The sequence below is a fragment of the Ovis canadensis genome, chromosome 18, assembly GCF_042477335.2.
Source record: "Ovis canadensis isolate MfBH-ARS-UI-01 breed Bighorn chromosome 18, ARS-UI_OviCan_v2, whole genome shotgun sequence".
In the NCBI taxonomy this organism is placed as follows: Eukaryota; Metazoa; Chordata; class Mammalia; order Artiodactyla; family Bovidae; genus Ovis; species Ovis canadensis.
In genome coordinates, this window is record NC_091262.1 from 47,949,783 (window position 1) to 47,963,191 (window position 13,409).

The window sequence follows — 13,409 nt, forward strand, 5'->3', positions numbered from 1 at the left end:
AGAATCTGAGACGGGGCGGGGGAGGGGAGGAAGGCGGGAACAAAGGGAGACAGACGCCCAGACGGACAGCCGGCGGCAGGCATGCGGGTCGAGCCACTGACTTCTCGTTCCCCTCCTCTTTTTAATGAAAGCCCCCCAGCCTGTTGGTGCCAAGGCTACAACCAGAATCCGCAGGCTTAGAGCCAGGTGCTCAGCATTTGGAGATTGCTGTATTAGCTTTTTCTCCTCTCTTTTTTTTTCCCCTCCAGGGCAAAAAAAAAAAAAAAAAAATGTTTTAAATGGAAAGAATTAAAAAAAAAAAAAAAGACCCTTGAAAGCATCATTTAAAAGGCTCCTCGGGAACAGAATCATTTCCTTGAAACAAAACTGCGATTGTTTGCAAGAGGTACATGTGAGGGGAGGGAGCCCACCTCCCCAGCCTCCAGCTCCCATTCTCCCTCCCACCTCTGCGTGGGAGGAAGCTCCAGGGCCCAGCGCAGGAGCCCCCAGGATGGCTCACAGAGCCGCAGCAAGGAATTTTCAAGTTCATGTTTCCAGAAATTTCATCACTGGGAATTTCCAGGCCACAGTTTCCCTCTTAAATAGCTCCGCCTGGCTCGCAGGAGATTGTCCTTACACCTTCAGGATCTCTTAGAGAGGTGAGTGAGGTGCGAGGAGGGCCTGCGGCCCCTGAGGGCCCTGCAGCTCCCCGCCCAAAGCCGCAGTGGCCTCCTCCCCACCCCTACCCCGTCCCCTCCACCCCGTTCCCCCTAACCCTTATTTCCCAAGAGGCCTCATATGCCCTTAAAGGAGTTGAGCAGGAGCCCCCAAGGGCTCAGCAGCCAGATTTGGCCTGCACCGTGCTCCTCCTTCTGTCCTTCCCTGGTGGCTCAGACAGTAAAGAATCTGCCTGGAATGCAGGAGATCCATGTTCGATCCCTGGGTTGGGAAGATCCCCTGGAGAAGGGAATGGCTGCCCACTCCAGTATTCTTGCCTGGAGAATTCTATGGACAGAGGAGCCTGGCGGACTACAAAGCCATGGAGTTGCAAAGAGTCAGACACCGACTGAGCGACTTAACACTTGCTGCTTCCCTCGTCCTTGGGTACCTTACTCTGCCCTGCACTGGACAGGCCACCCTCATTCTGCTCAGATCAACTCTCTCTTGCCCTGGGGAGAAAGGGCCTTGGGAGTGCTGGGGTGGTACAGCCTCACGGTCTCAAACCAGCCAAGAGGTGAAGGAGGCAGCGTCAGGGACAGGATGAGTCTGGCGGAGCTCTGCCTGGAAAGGAAACCGCCGGAGCACCTCTTGCATCTGGCAGGAAGCCTGGAGCTGGTTCCCTCCTGTGTGCGGTAATCTTTCCTCTGCAGCCACTGCCTGCACGTCCTGGTCCCCCAATTCGTGGGTCAGGCCCCGAGGGTCTGGGGTCTGCTCTGGGGTCTGTGGCCTGGCCGTACACACTGGAAATACTCAGGGAGGTAAGCCCTCCCTACCACCAACCCCCACACCTCCTACCCCCACTCCTTTCCCAGCTCCCCACACACAGAGGAGGTAGCTTGAGGACTGAAGAAAAGATGTTATTTTAGGGGAATGGATTGTCCCAGCAGAGCCTCCAGGATTTCGGGAAACCTGTGACTAGCCCTGGCATGGCCATTTAGGGCTATGTAACCTGTGGACCATGGCTGAGAAGCAAAGTGATTCAAAGTCAGTCACTGCAGCTTCACAGTGAGCCTTGCCTCCCGCCCCTTACTCTTTCTTGCTCGTGCCATTCCTAATCCCCTGCCCTCTGCCCCTTGCTCCACCCTTACCCCATCTCTCAATCTATGACCATCATCAGTCCTGGCTTAAAAAAAACCTGACACGCAAGTTGGAAAACAACTTGTGAGTTTACAATGACGTTCTCAATTGAATAGACTGAATGACTGAAATAACTGATGCAGACAGGATGGAGGCTAGTTTGGAAGGAACAAAATTAATGCACGGAAGTCTTCCTGAAGGAAATGGCCTTCGGTCTACCCATGAGCATCTGGAGCCTAGAAATCCATTCCTGGCCTTGAACTGAGCATTGCTGACGTTGGGCTGAATTTGAGAATGCAATTCCCTCCTCTCCTCTCCTTCCCCCCTGCTCACTGTCTTTTCTTCTCGACACCTTCAACCCCTCTAGATTGCTTTCTCCTCCTCTTCATCTGAGAATCAAAGAGAGCTGGGTTAAGTCCTTCCCTCCTGGGCTTCATTTTCCCTATCTGCAAGGAGGGGAGAGAGGATGGTTTCCCTCCCTGTGATTCTAGGCCTGATCCACTTCCCCAAGGAGCTGCCCACAGGTCCAGACGACCGCCTGCAAGCCCACCCCTCCCTGAGTGTCTGGTCATGCTCTGTCCCACAAGTTGTGTCTCTGAGCCTCCAAAGATGCCAGAAAGGTACCCCCCTTCCTCATGCTGAACTGCTGGGTAAGTTTGCCTGAGGTGAGACAGCCCTTCTCTCCTCTGGAGGACGCCTCTCCGTTGTCTGTTCCCCCCACTGGCTTCCTGGCCCTGTTGTCAGGGTTGTGATGGCTGACCCCTCCCCTAGGAGGGAAGTGATTTTCCTCTCCCTTGAAAGCTATTTTCTTGTCTTGGTAGAAGCAGACATCTGACACTTTAAGAGGGAGAATGGCAGGGAGATGATGGCATTAAATAACAGAAATTAGAGCTGCAGCGGGCTGGCTCAGCCATCTCCCAGCCCCCCTTCCCTGCGGGAGTCCCACCCTCCCTCAGAGGCATTCAGAAGAGCAGCCTGCACAAAAACGGTCCACGTGGCCCCTGGATCAGGTGGTCAGGGCACGCAGGGACCTAGACAGCACGGGACTGCTTCTCCCTGAGCTCTGAGCTTCTTGCATTATCTTGGCCTGTGATAAACTCTAGAACATGTAGGAGTCCAAGCCTTATCTATTTTATTCACAAGCTTACCGCAGTACCCTCAGCACCCAGCTCAGAGCTGGGCATAGAGTAGGTGATCAACAGTATTTGCTGATTGACTGACTAACGAATTAATAAACAGAGGCCAAAGTAGTCCAGGTAACAAACTGAGACCTGGGCAAGAGAAGTTGGTCCTTGGTCCATTCTTCTGGTTTCCTGGCACATTCTGCCAGATTACTCTGGCTAGACCACAGATCAGATTGTCTTTCTTCTGCACAAACCCCTCTGGGGGCTCCCCATTGCCTCCTGACATGAATATCCATCTAGCTCTTCTGTCACTCTTCCTTCCACTTTCTCCCACCCATCGGCCATCTCCCAGCCCAGCTGAGCCCACCAGCCTGGGCTCCACTTTCAAACCAATGCATCATGGGACGGAGGCCCTGCAGGACAGCCAGGCACCTTTGGTTGCAAACTTTTGGTTTCAACCTCAGCTCATTTCTTCTGCCAGCCAAACCCTTTCCTTCTCAGTCAGCTTATTCTGGTCACTCCTCCTTGGAATATACTCCTCAAAGCCCACAATTACCATTACTAAATCTTACTCACCTAGCATGGAATCTGAGAGAGTCAGTACTTAACAAGTGTTTGATGGATGAATGAATGGATCAATGAGGGAATGAATGAATGAATGAAGGTGAAAGTCAAAGTGGCTCAGTTGTGTCCAACTCTTTGTGACCCCCATGGACTATACAGTCCATGGAATTCTCCAGGCCTGAATACTGGAGTGGGTAGCCTTTCCCTTTTCCGGAGAATCTTCCCAACCCAGGGATCGAACCCAGGTCTCCGGCATTGCAGGCAGATACTTTACCAACTGAACCACAAGGGAAGCCCAAGAATACTGGAGTGGGTAGCCTCCTTCTCCAGCGGATATTTCCAACCCAGGAATCGAACGGGGGTCTCCCGCATTGCAGGTGGATTCTTTACCAACTGAGCTATCAGGGAAGCCTGAATGAATGAAGGATTCACCTCGAATAACATCTCTTTTGAAAAGCCTTTCCTAGGCTTCAAATTCAGACCTGCACACTCCCTCATCAGAGCTCTCCTCCCAGCACATAACTTCTGGGCCCATAGGATCCCCACATTGTGCCAGGCTGTCTTCAAGCCAGGTGGCATCTTGAACCCAGGGTTTGACCCAGCTTTGGATCCCATGCACTACTGTGCACTAAGGTCCCCAGGAAATGTGGCTGGCATTAGATGGAATCAAGCATCCTTGGGGGATGAGCCTCAGTTTCTCCGCCTGTGAAATGGACGGCTTGCTCTACTAGCTTCTGCCTATACTGGCTGTGAGGCCCACCAGATACACTGTCTGGTTGCAGAACACTACCACATTGGGGAATGAATCCTCCTTAGCTTGGACGAAAGCTAGATCCTCTCACCTGGGCCTGAGGCTGCCAGGGTCCCAGTTCAGGGCTGAGTCCTGCCTGGTTGTGGTGGAAGCTAGATGGGGTTGAGTGAGGGAAAAGAAAGACTTCTGTCTCCTGGTCACTCCAGGCCTCCCTTGAAACCCGGTGAGAACATGTGAGAGTGAGTTTGAGGACTGAAGCGTCTCTGGGGACACTCACCACTGGGCAAAGAAATCCCACCCAGTGATGTCCTTGATCTGTGTGGCATTTGTTTGCTCCATTCTGTCTCCCACTTCAAACTGGAACTCCCCGTTCCACCCTCAGACTGCTTGTTCTTCAGAACCCAATGAGGCAACCTAGGCAAGTTCTGCCGTTCCGCTCAGTGAAGGACTGTGGGGCAGCCAGGCTCATCAGAGACACAGGGTTTCCTAACTAGGGGAGCAGTGATGCTAGAACCTGATGGGCACCCAGGGAACACCTACCTGCAGCCTGGGCAGCTGGAGCTCTGCGTGCGGTGACATTGGTTCCAGCTGGCTGGCACCAGAATGGCAGTTTGTGGCAGGAGGCTGAGGGGCGAGGTGCATGTGGAAGGCCACCCTGTAAGCCAGGTCCCTTCAGTGGTGGGCCGTGGAGTCTGCACTGGTTTGGAGCAGAGCCAGGTTGCCGCAGTAGCGGTACAGTCCTCGTATTCCTGTCCTGCGCGGAGCAATTCACACGGGGCTGGTCTGGGTGTGGGTAGATGGGGAAGATGGCCACGTACACCCCCTGGGCCACCCTTCCCGAGGCCCTGCCCAGGCTCAGCGCCTCCACACACAGTTATGCGTCGTGCTGTCCATCATTCTTGCAGAAACCTGGGTAGGGAACGTGGGTCCCAGAGATGGACTCTGGAATCTCTCTCTCTGCCTCCCCCAGGGGATGAGGATGACAGGCAGGGCCCCTGGGAAACACAAGCAGCTTGGCCTTCAAATTGAAACCAGGCTTGGCTAGGAGTTTCTTGAGGATGACCCTTTGCCAGGCCACACCTATGGCCTCCTCCCTTTACTCATGTGGGGAGCTGAGGGCTCCTAGCCTATGAGATGATCCTGGGTCCTGCCACCCAGGGAGGAGTTCAACCTGACCCTGATCTCTGACCATGTGAAAGCCTGGGACTTAGTTTCCCCATTCTCTCACTGCCTCCTCCTTCAGGAAGCCTCTTTGGATGGCCTCACAAGCTAGGCATGGATTTGCTCCTCTTTCCAGATCAGTTAACTATTCTTTATTTGGAATTTCTGCCTTTCTACCTGATTGCTGGAATATTGCAGAAAGTGGGGCCCAGGTCTCCATCTCTCTGTCTACCCTGCGTGCCCACAGTCCAGTGGCTACTCGGTGTGATGCCCAGCAGGACTGGCCCCAGACCTTCTGTGTGCTCAGCTCTTACAGTTTCACAAAGCCATTCCTCGCCTGTCCTTTCATTCCCTCCTCATCTGACCCTGACCAGCATCAGTGTCCCCAGGTCACCTTGAAGGAGGTGGGGGCTCACAGAGGGTCAGCTTTGCCATCAGTCACACCAGCAGAGCTGTGGGTTCAGTCTAGAGCTCTGCCCCTGCCCCTCCTGTTTCCCTTGAGGCTCCCTGGAGTCCCTGACAGGGGCTGGGCAGAATTTGCAGGGTCTCTGTTCCTCCCCAGCCACCGCCTTTACTTCATACCTTTAGGAAAAGTAAAGGCTAATTTGTTCCTGGTGAGGGTGAGGCTCTGCCCAGGGTCTTTTGGCTCAACAGCATCAGTGACAGCAGAGTAGGTGGGGAGGGGGTCCCCATCAATCACCTGCAGCTACACCCCAGCCCCAGAGCAAGCCTTCAGGGGGTCCTCAGTTGACAGCCGGAGGGCATACCTGCCCTCCCCATTAAACCCCACATTCAAGACTTCGAACTCCAGGTCCAGTGTCTTTGCCTCAGTCTTCAGCCTCTGACTCAGCAGGGATGTAGGGACCTGGGGTTCAGGCCCCCGGAAGGCCTTGCCTGTGTTGGGGACTGACCCGTGGGCTCAACACAGCCCCCTTCCACCCACAGTCCCTACCTGGGCCCAGTCTAAAAACCTACATGCTGGGCACTCAGGGCCACACTCCACCTTTCTGTTTGTTTGTGGAGAACCCAGGTAACAAGTTAGGAAGCTGGGCCTATCCCAGGGAACAAAGGCAACAGTAGATTCCTCCCATTTAGCTTTTGTTCATCCAACAAATATTTATTGAGCATGTCTTATGTGCCAGGCACTATTTTCAGCATCAAAAGTGAAGCAGTAAGCCAAAGATTCTTGCCCTCCTGAAGCTTATCTTCTAGGTGGGGAGGGACATGGGGCAGATACAAGTAAACACTAAATATAGAAAATAAGTAAACGGTGATGTCTGCTAGACGATGATAAGTTCTATGGAAAAATTTGACCAGGGTCAGGGTTAAGGAGTACTTATCCCTGTGTGGGGAGCATGTGGGTATGGGGTAATCAGGACTTCCCATTTCCAGGAAAGCCTGTTTCCACATGCCTATTCATTCCTTGGAGATCTTGAGTTAGGGAAGTGTCTGTTCCCTGGGAACATATCCTTAACACCTGCTTCTAGAACTAGTTTGTTAAGCTTCAAAACATAGAATATGGGGCACAGTTTCTCTTTGCAGAGAGCCCAGAACTTGCCACAATTCTTGACCAAAGAATTGTCAAGCTAGAACCCATCCTTCCTCACCCTGGGTCTTGCTGATACCAGTGGGAGAGGGGGGATTCTGAACACTCCTCAGTAAGAGTCATCTCTGCCATCACCATCAATATAACCATCATCAGCACCACTATTATCATTCTTGTCCTTAGCCAGTATCATCACCATCATTTCCTCTTCATTGAGCAGCTACTGGGTACCAGACACTATATGGTTCTTCATTGAGCAGCTACAGGTACCAGACATTATATGGCTCTGTGAGATAGATATAATTATCCTCATCTTACAGATGAAGAATCTGAGGCAGAGAGAATCTCAGATAATGTGTCTAGTAAGAAGCAGAGTTGAGATATGAACCTAGAGATTCTAAATCTATCTACATTTCCCCCTACTAAACATGTCCTGGGACTGGCTTATGGATTTCAATCATACTATTCAGGACTTCTGTACCTTAAAACTCTAGAAGTAAAGTTCTGAGACTAACAGGTGGATTTATGGACAGTACAGATTTCATCCAAAAGCATTCATTTGAAGTCATCTTGACTGGAAGGCATCATTCTCAAAAAATAAGAGAACCAGTGTACAGGTGGGCTTTCCTGGTGGCTCAGATGGTAAGGAATCTGCCTGCAATGCAGGAGACCTGAGTTTGATCCCTGATTGGGAAGATACCCTGGAGAAGGGAATGGCAACCCACTCCAGTATTTTTGCCTGAAGAATTCCATGGACAGAGAAGCCTGGTGGACCACAGTCCGTGGTGGGTCACAAAGAGTCAGACATGACAACACCTACAGTCTAAAGATGGTTTGGCCAGTCCAGCTAAGGGCCCTGGTGTATGTGGTAGTCTTCTTCTACAATGATTAAAATTCAGTTTCTTCAGCTCCTCCAAGGAGAAACTGAGACAGAGAGGGTTCATAAGGCCAGAGATGTAGTCACCTAACTTGCAGGTCATCTTGGGCAGATTCCTTTCCCTCTCTGGGTATCAGTGGACCAATCTGTATAATGGGTAGGAGTCAGATGGATAAGTTTTCCCAGATTAATTCTGGTGGTCTAAAACTGTGTAAGTCATATTGGGAAAGGCCACAGTCTGGCCATTTTGGCTGGCAGAGGTTACCTAGAAACCTTTGGCTCCACAACTGGGCCTGACCAACCAGCCTGAGTCCAGAAGCTATGGTATGCTTCTTCTAGGTCTGAAGTTTTGGAGGTTCAGTGAGCCTCTTCTCTTGTATGTTTGAAGTGACCCTCAGAGCTGTTACAAGATGGGAACCAGTCTCTTCTGCCTTCGGACAAACCTCTGTGCACTGCATCCAGACCCTTGCTCCTGCAGGCCGGCCCCGGGCACACCACTGTGCTTTGAACTGTCCTGAGTCCCTTCCTCAGCGCTTCCCTCTTTCCCCTTCCTCTCTTCTTTGCCTCCCTCCAACTTTCCACAGAGGATCTGAGATGACTATGTCAGCGATAGTATAGATTGAGGGCCCTCTGCATCTGACACCCCACCCCCTCCCGTTTCTAGCCTCCCCTCCCCTCCTTAGTCTCTGGGTGAAACTCATGTTTTGGTGTGTATGTGTGACTGTTTTTTTGTTTTTGTTTTTAACTTGTGATAAAATATATGTAATATCAGGGCTTCCCTGGTGGCTCAGACAGTAAAGAAACTGCTTGCAATGCAGGAGACCTGGGTTGATCCCTGGGTTGGGAATATTCCCTGCAGGAGGGCACGGCAACCCACTGCAGTATTCTTGCCTGGGGAATCCCATGGACAGAGGAGCCTGATTGGCTACAGTCCATAGGGTTGCAAAGAGTCAGACATGACTGAAGTGACTTAGCACGCACACACGCACACATACATAAGATAAAACTGACCATCTTGACCATTTTTAAGTGTGCAAGTTCAGTAGTGTTAAGGATATTTACTTTGTTGTGCAACCAAGCTCCAGAGCATTCTTCATCTTGTAAAATTGAAACTCTACACCATTACACAACATCTTTCCACTTCCCTTCCCTTAGCCTCTGGCAAGCACCAGGCTACTTTCTATCTCTATGAATGAGATTACTCTAGGTGCCTCAGGTAAGTGGAATCACAAGGTACTTGTCCTTTGGTGGCTGACTTATTTCATTCCATGTAGTGTCCTGGGGAGGGCTCACTCTTGCCCCAGGCCAGGCCTGCCCTGTCTCCCCTTCCTGTCTTTGCTGGGGCTGTTTTCTCTGCCCAGACTGCCCAGGCTCCCCTGATGTCACCCTACTCAACCTCCAGTCTGGCTAATAGCCTCCTCCTCTGGAATCAGGTTGTCGACCCCTCCCGGTTGCCACACACTGCATATTCCTCTCCTGTCTCAAATGATGTCTTGCCCATGCTCCACTGAAGGTTTTTCAGGAATCATGTCTGAGTGCCCAGGACAGGGCTGGGCAAAGGATAGGTGACTGGGAGAACTTAAAGCCTTGTAGAAAGAAAGGAAGGAAGGTAGGAAGGGAGAGTGGGAGGGGAAAGGGAGGGAGGGAGGGAAAGAAGGAAGAACTGAAGGACAGACCTCGCCCAGCTTTGGCTTGTGCAGTTGAATGCGGCTCTTTACGACCCCATGTACTGTAGCCTGCCAGGCTCCTCTGTCCATGGAATTTGCCAGGCAAGAATACTGGATGGGGTTGGCATTTTCTATTCCAGGGGATCTTCCCAACCCAGGGATCGAATCCTACATTGTCTCCTACATTGGCAAGGGGGTTCTTTACCACTGAGCTACCTGGGAAGCCCGTGAGTGCATGAAAGAATAGGAAATAGTTCTTTTGGTCATTTCATCTGGAACCCATCTGTGATAATGAAGACCATTTTGGGCTTTTGACCCCCACTTGGACTCAGAGATGTATCCTGGTATCTCAGGGGACAGGCTGGTGCCAGGAGCGAGGGGGGGCAAGTGGCAGGGCAGCAGGCCTGTTCCTAATTCTCAGGCTTCTCTGAGCCTAGCCTCTGTTCCACCAAGAAAGTCTGGACACCTCATGAATTTTATCAGGTCAGGACAGGATAGTACCCCCATTTTACTGATGGAAAAACTGAGCCCAGGATAGTAGAGCAGGACCAGATCTTGACTCCCTTCCTAGTATTTTCTCTATTCCCAGCTGCCTCCCTGATTCAGCCTCCTGTGGTTTTTCAAAAGGTTTAAACTCTAGGAAGAATCCTGACTCCCACAGAAGGAGCCAAGAAGGGGCAGGGGGTGTGGCGTGAGGAGAGGAGGCAGCGGGGCGGACTTCCAGGCTGCTTTCCACAGTTCCAGCCTGCAAGGCCTACAGTGTTCTTTCTTCTCCAGAAGAGTGGCCATTCAGAGGCTGCTGGCTTTGTCTGGTAGAGCTGCGGCCTGTGATTAGCCCACTCCAGAGAGCCCCCTTCCTGCTTCCCATAATTGCTCCCCTGCTGACAGCCCCCATGGCTCCTGTGGGCCCGAAGACCCCCACCTCCCAAGGCCCACCGCCAACTCCCCCCTTCCTCACCCCTCACCTCCGCACTCTGAGCTGAGTCTTCCTGGCAGGGACCAGGAGGAGTTCCCTGGGTCCTCCTGAGGCCTGGGAGCTGGGACTACTACTATCCCCTTCTACGGAAGGGAAAACGGAGACACAGAGAGACCAGGTGGATGAGTGAAGGGACAGATCTGGACCTCAGACTGCCTCATTCCCAGGCCAGTGGGATCATGTGATCATCACTGCTTCACACTGGGATTTCAGCCCCCAGCCCCTCTCCTGTTAGCCTCCCCTCCCCAACAGTGAAACCATCTGAGCCCCATACTCTACTCCCTTCAGATCCACTGTGCTAGAGATTCATGGGGTGACAGAATCGCAGACTCAGACCAACAAAGTGAAACACAGCAGCCTGTTTCCGTCCATTGCACAGAAGGGAAAACTGAGGCCTAGGGCTGGAAAGGACTTTATTTGTGGTCACTCAGCTAGTGAGGGATAAAGGCAAAATTAGAAGCCTGGCTTCTTCCCTCCTTTGATTGTGGTGGTCAGGATTGGGGCATGGCTACCTTGAAACTCTCCTGTCTCAGTGGTGGCTGATCCAGTCCCCAAGCCTCCGAACCCATCAGTTTACATACTCTTCCCCTGGTGGTTTTTGCTCCAGGAGCCAGCATGGAACATTGGAGGGTCTTAGGTCATTCCTGAAGCCCTCTGGCTCTGGCCTTCAGCCAAGTGTGAGCTAGAGTCATACCCATGGTCCCTGGGCTCACCCCAATAGCCCACTCTGCCAGCCTTGGTAAGAAGGGATAAAGTTCTGGGGTCGTAGGAGGGAGCAGTTGCTAGCCTCTCCGCCAGCATCCGCAGCACTGAGCTTTGCTTTCTGCGTGCCCAGTTGCTCAGCTGCCCCACTGGCTTCAAGGACTCAAACCCCTGAGAGGGCGTCCAGCCTGCCTGGGGGCCACAGGCAGACAGAGCAGGTAGAGGGGGAGAGAGGAGGCAGGAGCTGGCGGGGTGGCACCGAGTCAGCACACAATGTGACCGAACGAAAGGTACTGCCCGAAGTGTTGAGGAGAGAGGTGTGCTTCACAGTCAGGCTCAGAGAGAGGGAGATGGAAAGAGAGACAGTGCAGGAGCAGGAGCGAAACAGAAAGGGAAAGCCAGGAAGACCAGAGGGAGACAGAGATAGACAAGAGAGAAGGAGGCAGAGACAGACAGGGCAGAGAGCAGACAAGCAGACTGGGGTGCTCAGAGAGCGGGTGGGCTAGACAGACAATAACTGAGATGAAAAGAGGCGCTGATGGATGGGGACAGACAAGAAGACAGGACAGAGAGAGAGAGAGAGAAAGCAAGTAGGAGAAACTGACAGACCCACCGGTGGGCAGAGGTTCTGCTATGTCCTCACCAGAGTCCGAGTCCTGAGAGGTATGTCCCAGGCCGGTCACTTAAGCAACTGTGGGGGCCTTCATGCAACCCTAAGACTGGGCCCCAGAGGGAGTCTCCTAGTCACAGAACGGAGCAACATTAAAGCTCTGGGGAGGGAGGTTTCTGGGGAAAGAACCATGAACTCTGTGTATATGTGTGGGTGGGATGGGGGTGGGGGATCTCTGGCAAAGCTTCTGCTAGCTCAGTCACTGCCCCTGACATATCACGTGCCCCCAGAGGTTCTGTTTCCTCTGGATGTGGGTTCAGGCAGGGGTCTCAGGTCTCCTCCAGCCCTAGGATGTGGTCTTAACTCAGACTCTGTTTTAGCCGCTAATTTATTGCTCTTTCCTACTTAACTCATGACCTCTACCTTATAGTCCAAGATGGCTGCTTGTGGGCCAGCCATCACAAGGACATTTCAACCAGTTGGAAGAAGGAAGGGCTAAAGAAACCACCCCTCTTTAAAAGAACACCTCTTTGGAAGTCACGCTCAGCATTTCTTTTTCCATCTTATTGGCTAAGACTTGGAACACAAGGCTGCATCTAACTTCAAGGAATACTGTGAAATATTCAGTACTACGTTGGGCACAGAATCGTTTCCCACAGTTCAGTGATGGTGTCACAGCTCCTCACAGCAGCTTCAACACAGCCTTGCAATGTTTTACTTTGTTTACTAAAGACAGATAATAGTTTTTATTAGTGAAAATCGCCCTTCATTTCCCCAAACTCATCCTTCCCCTGAGTGTGATCACTGTGGACAGTTTGATGTGTGTCTCTCCGTTTCATTTTGTGTGTTTACAGACACACAAACAACACACACACACAAATGTGTATCTAGTTTAAAGGAACATATGTATATAGCATTCTGTAACTTGCCTTTTTGGTTATTACATGGCATTCTGCCTTGGAGCTCTTCCTTGTTGGTTCATGTGGAGGTACTTCATTCTTTGGGACAGTTGAACAGTACCTTACCATACAGACTTACCAAAGTTTATTGATGAATATTGGGCGTGTTGACAAATTTTTACATTACTGACAGTCTTGGGCATTTTCTCTGCATATACATATACAAGTGGTCCTTGAGGACAGATTTCTAAAAATGGGCCAAAGTTGAATTCTCTCCTAGTGTTGGGGGTTTAACCCTTTCTGTGAAAATCCTTCTCCATGGGGAAGATAACAGTCAGGTCAGAGACCCCTTCCGTCCTGGCTTGGACGGCTCCCTCTCCCTCCTGCCTTCCTTCCCTCCTGTTTAGCAGGCACAGCTCTGGCAACATCTTCATCTCTGTGCCCGCTGTTCTGGGGTCTTTTTTTTAAAAATTTATTTATTTGGCCGTGCGGGGTCTCCGTTGCTATGCGCGGCCTTTCTCTAGTTGTGGTGAGTGGGGGCCACGCTCTTGTTGCGGAGCATAGGCTCGGCACGTGGGCTTCAGTAATTGTGGTGACAGGCTTAGTTGCTTCACGGCACGTGGGATCTTCCCTCACCCGGGATCAAACTCACATTCCCTGCGTTGGCAGGTGGATTCTTAACCCCTGGACCACCACAGAAGTCCTGTTCTGGGGTCTGTGCCATCACCAGAAGCCAATTTCACATTCTAATTGGTG

At 51.7% G+C, this 13,409-nt stretch overlaps 1 protein-coding gene across 22 annotated transcripts in view; it reads right to left on the reverse strand.

Annotated features, from left to right (window-relative positions):
- The window catches only part of CCDC33 (coiled-coil domain containing 33), a 136,873-nt gene that overhangs the window by 118,246 nt on the left and 5,218 nt on the right, over window positions 1–13,409 (reverse strand). For 18 of the 22 annotated variants that reach the window (XR_011250310.1, XR_011250309.1, XM_069559579.1 and 15 more), the window contains one exon: window positions 4,756–4,969. The exons of the other annotated variants lie outside the window; for them this stretch is intronic. Coding sequence is in view for 9 of the 18 variants with exons in the window: in XM_069559579.1 (XP_069415680.1) it covers window positions 4,756–4,857 (102 nt within the window). In the remaining 9 variants the exon portion in view is untranslated. The remainder of the gene's footprint in view (window positions 1–4,755; window positions 4,970–13,409) is intronic. 22 annotated transcript variants of the gene reach the window in all.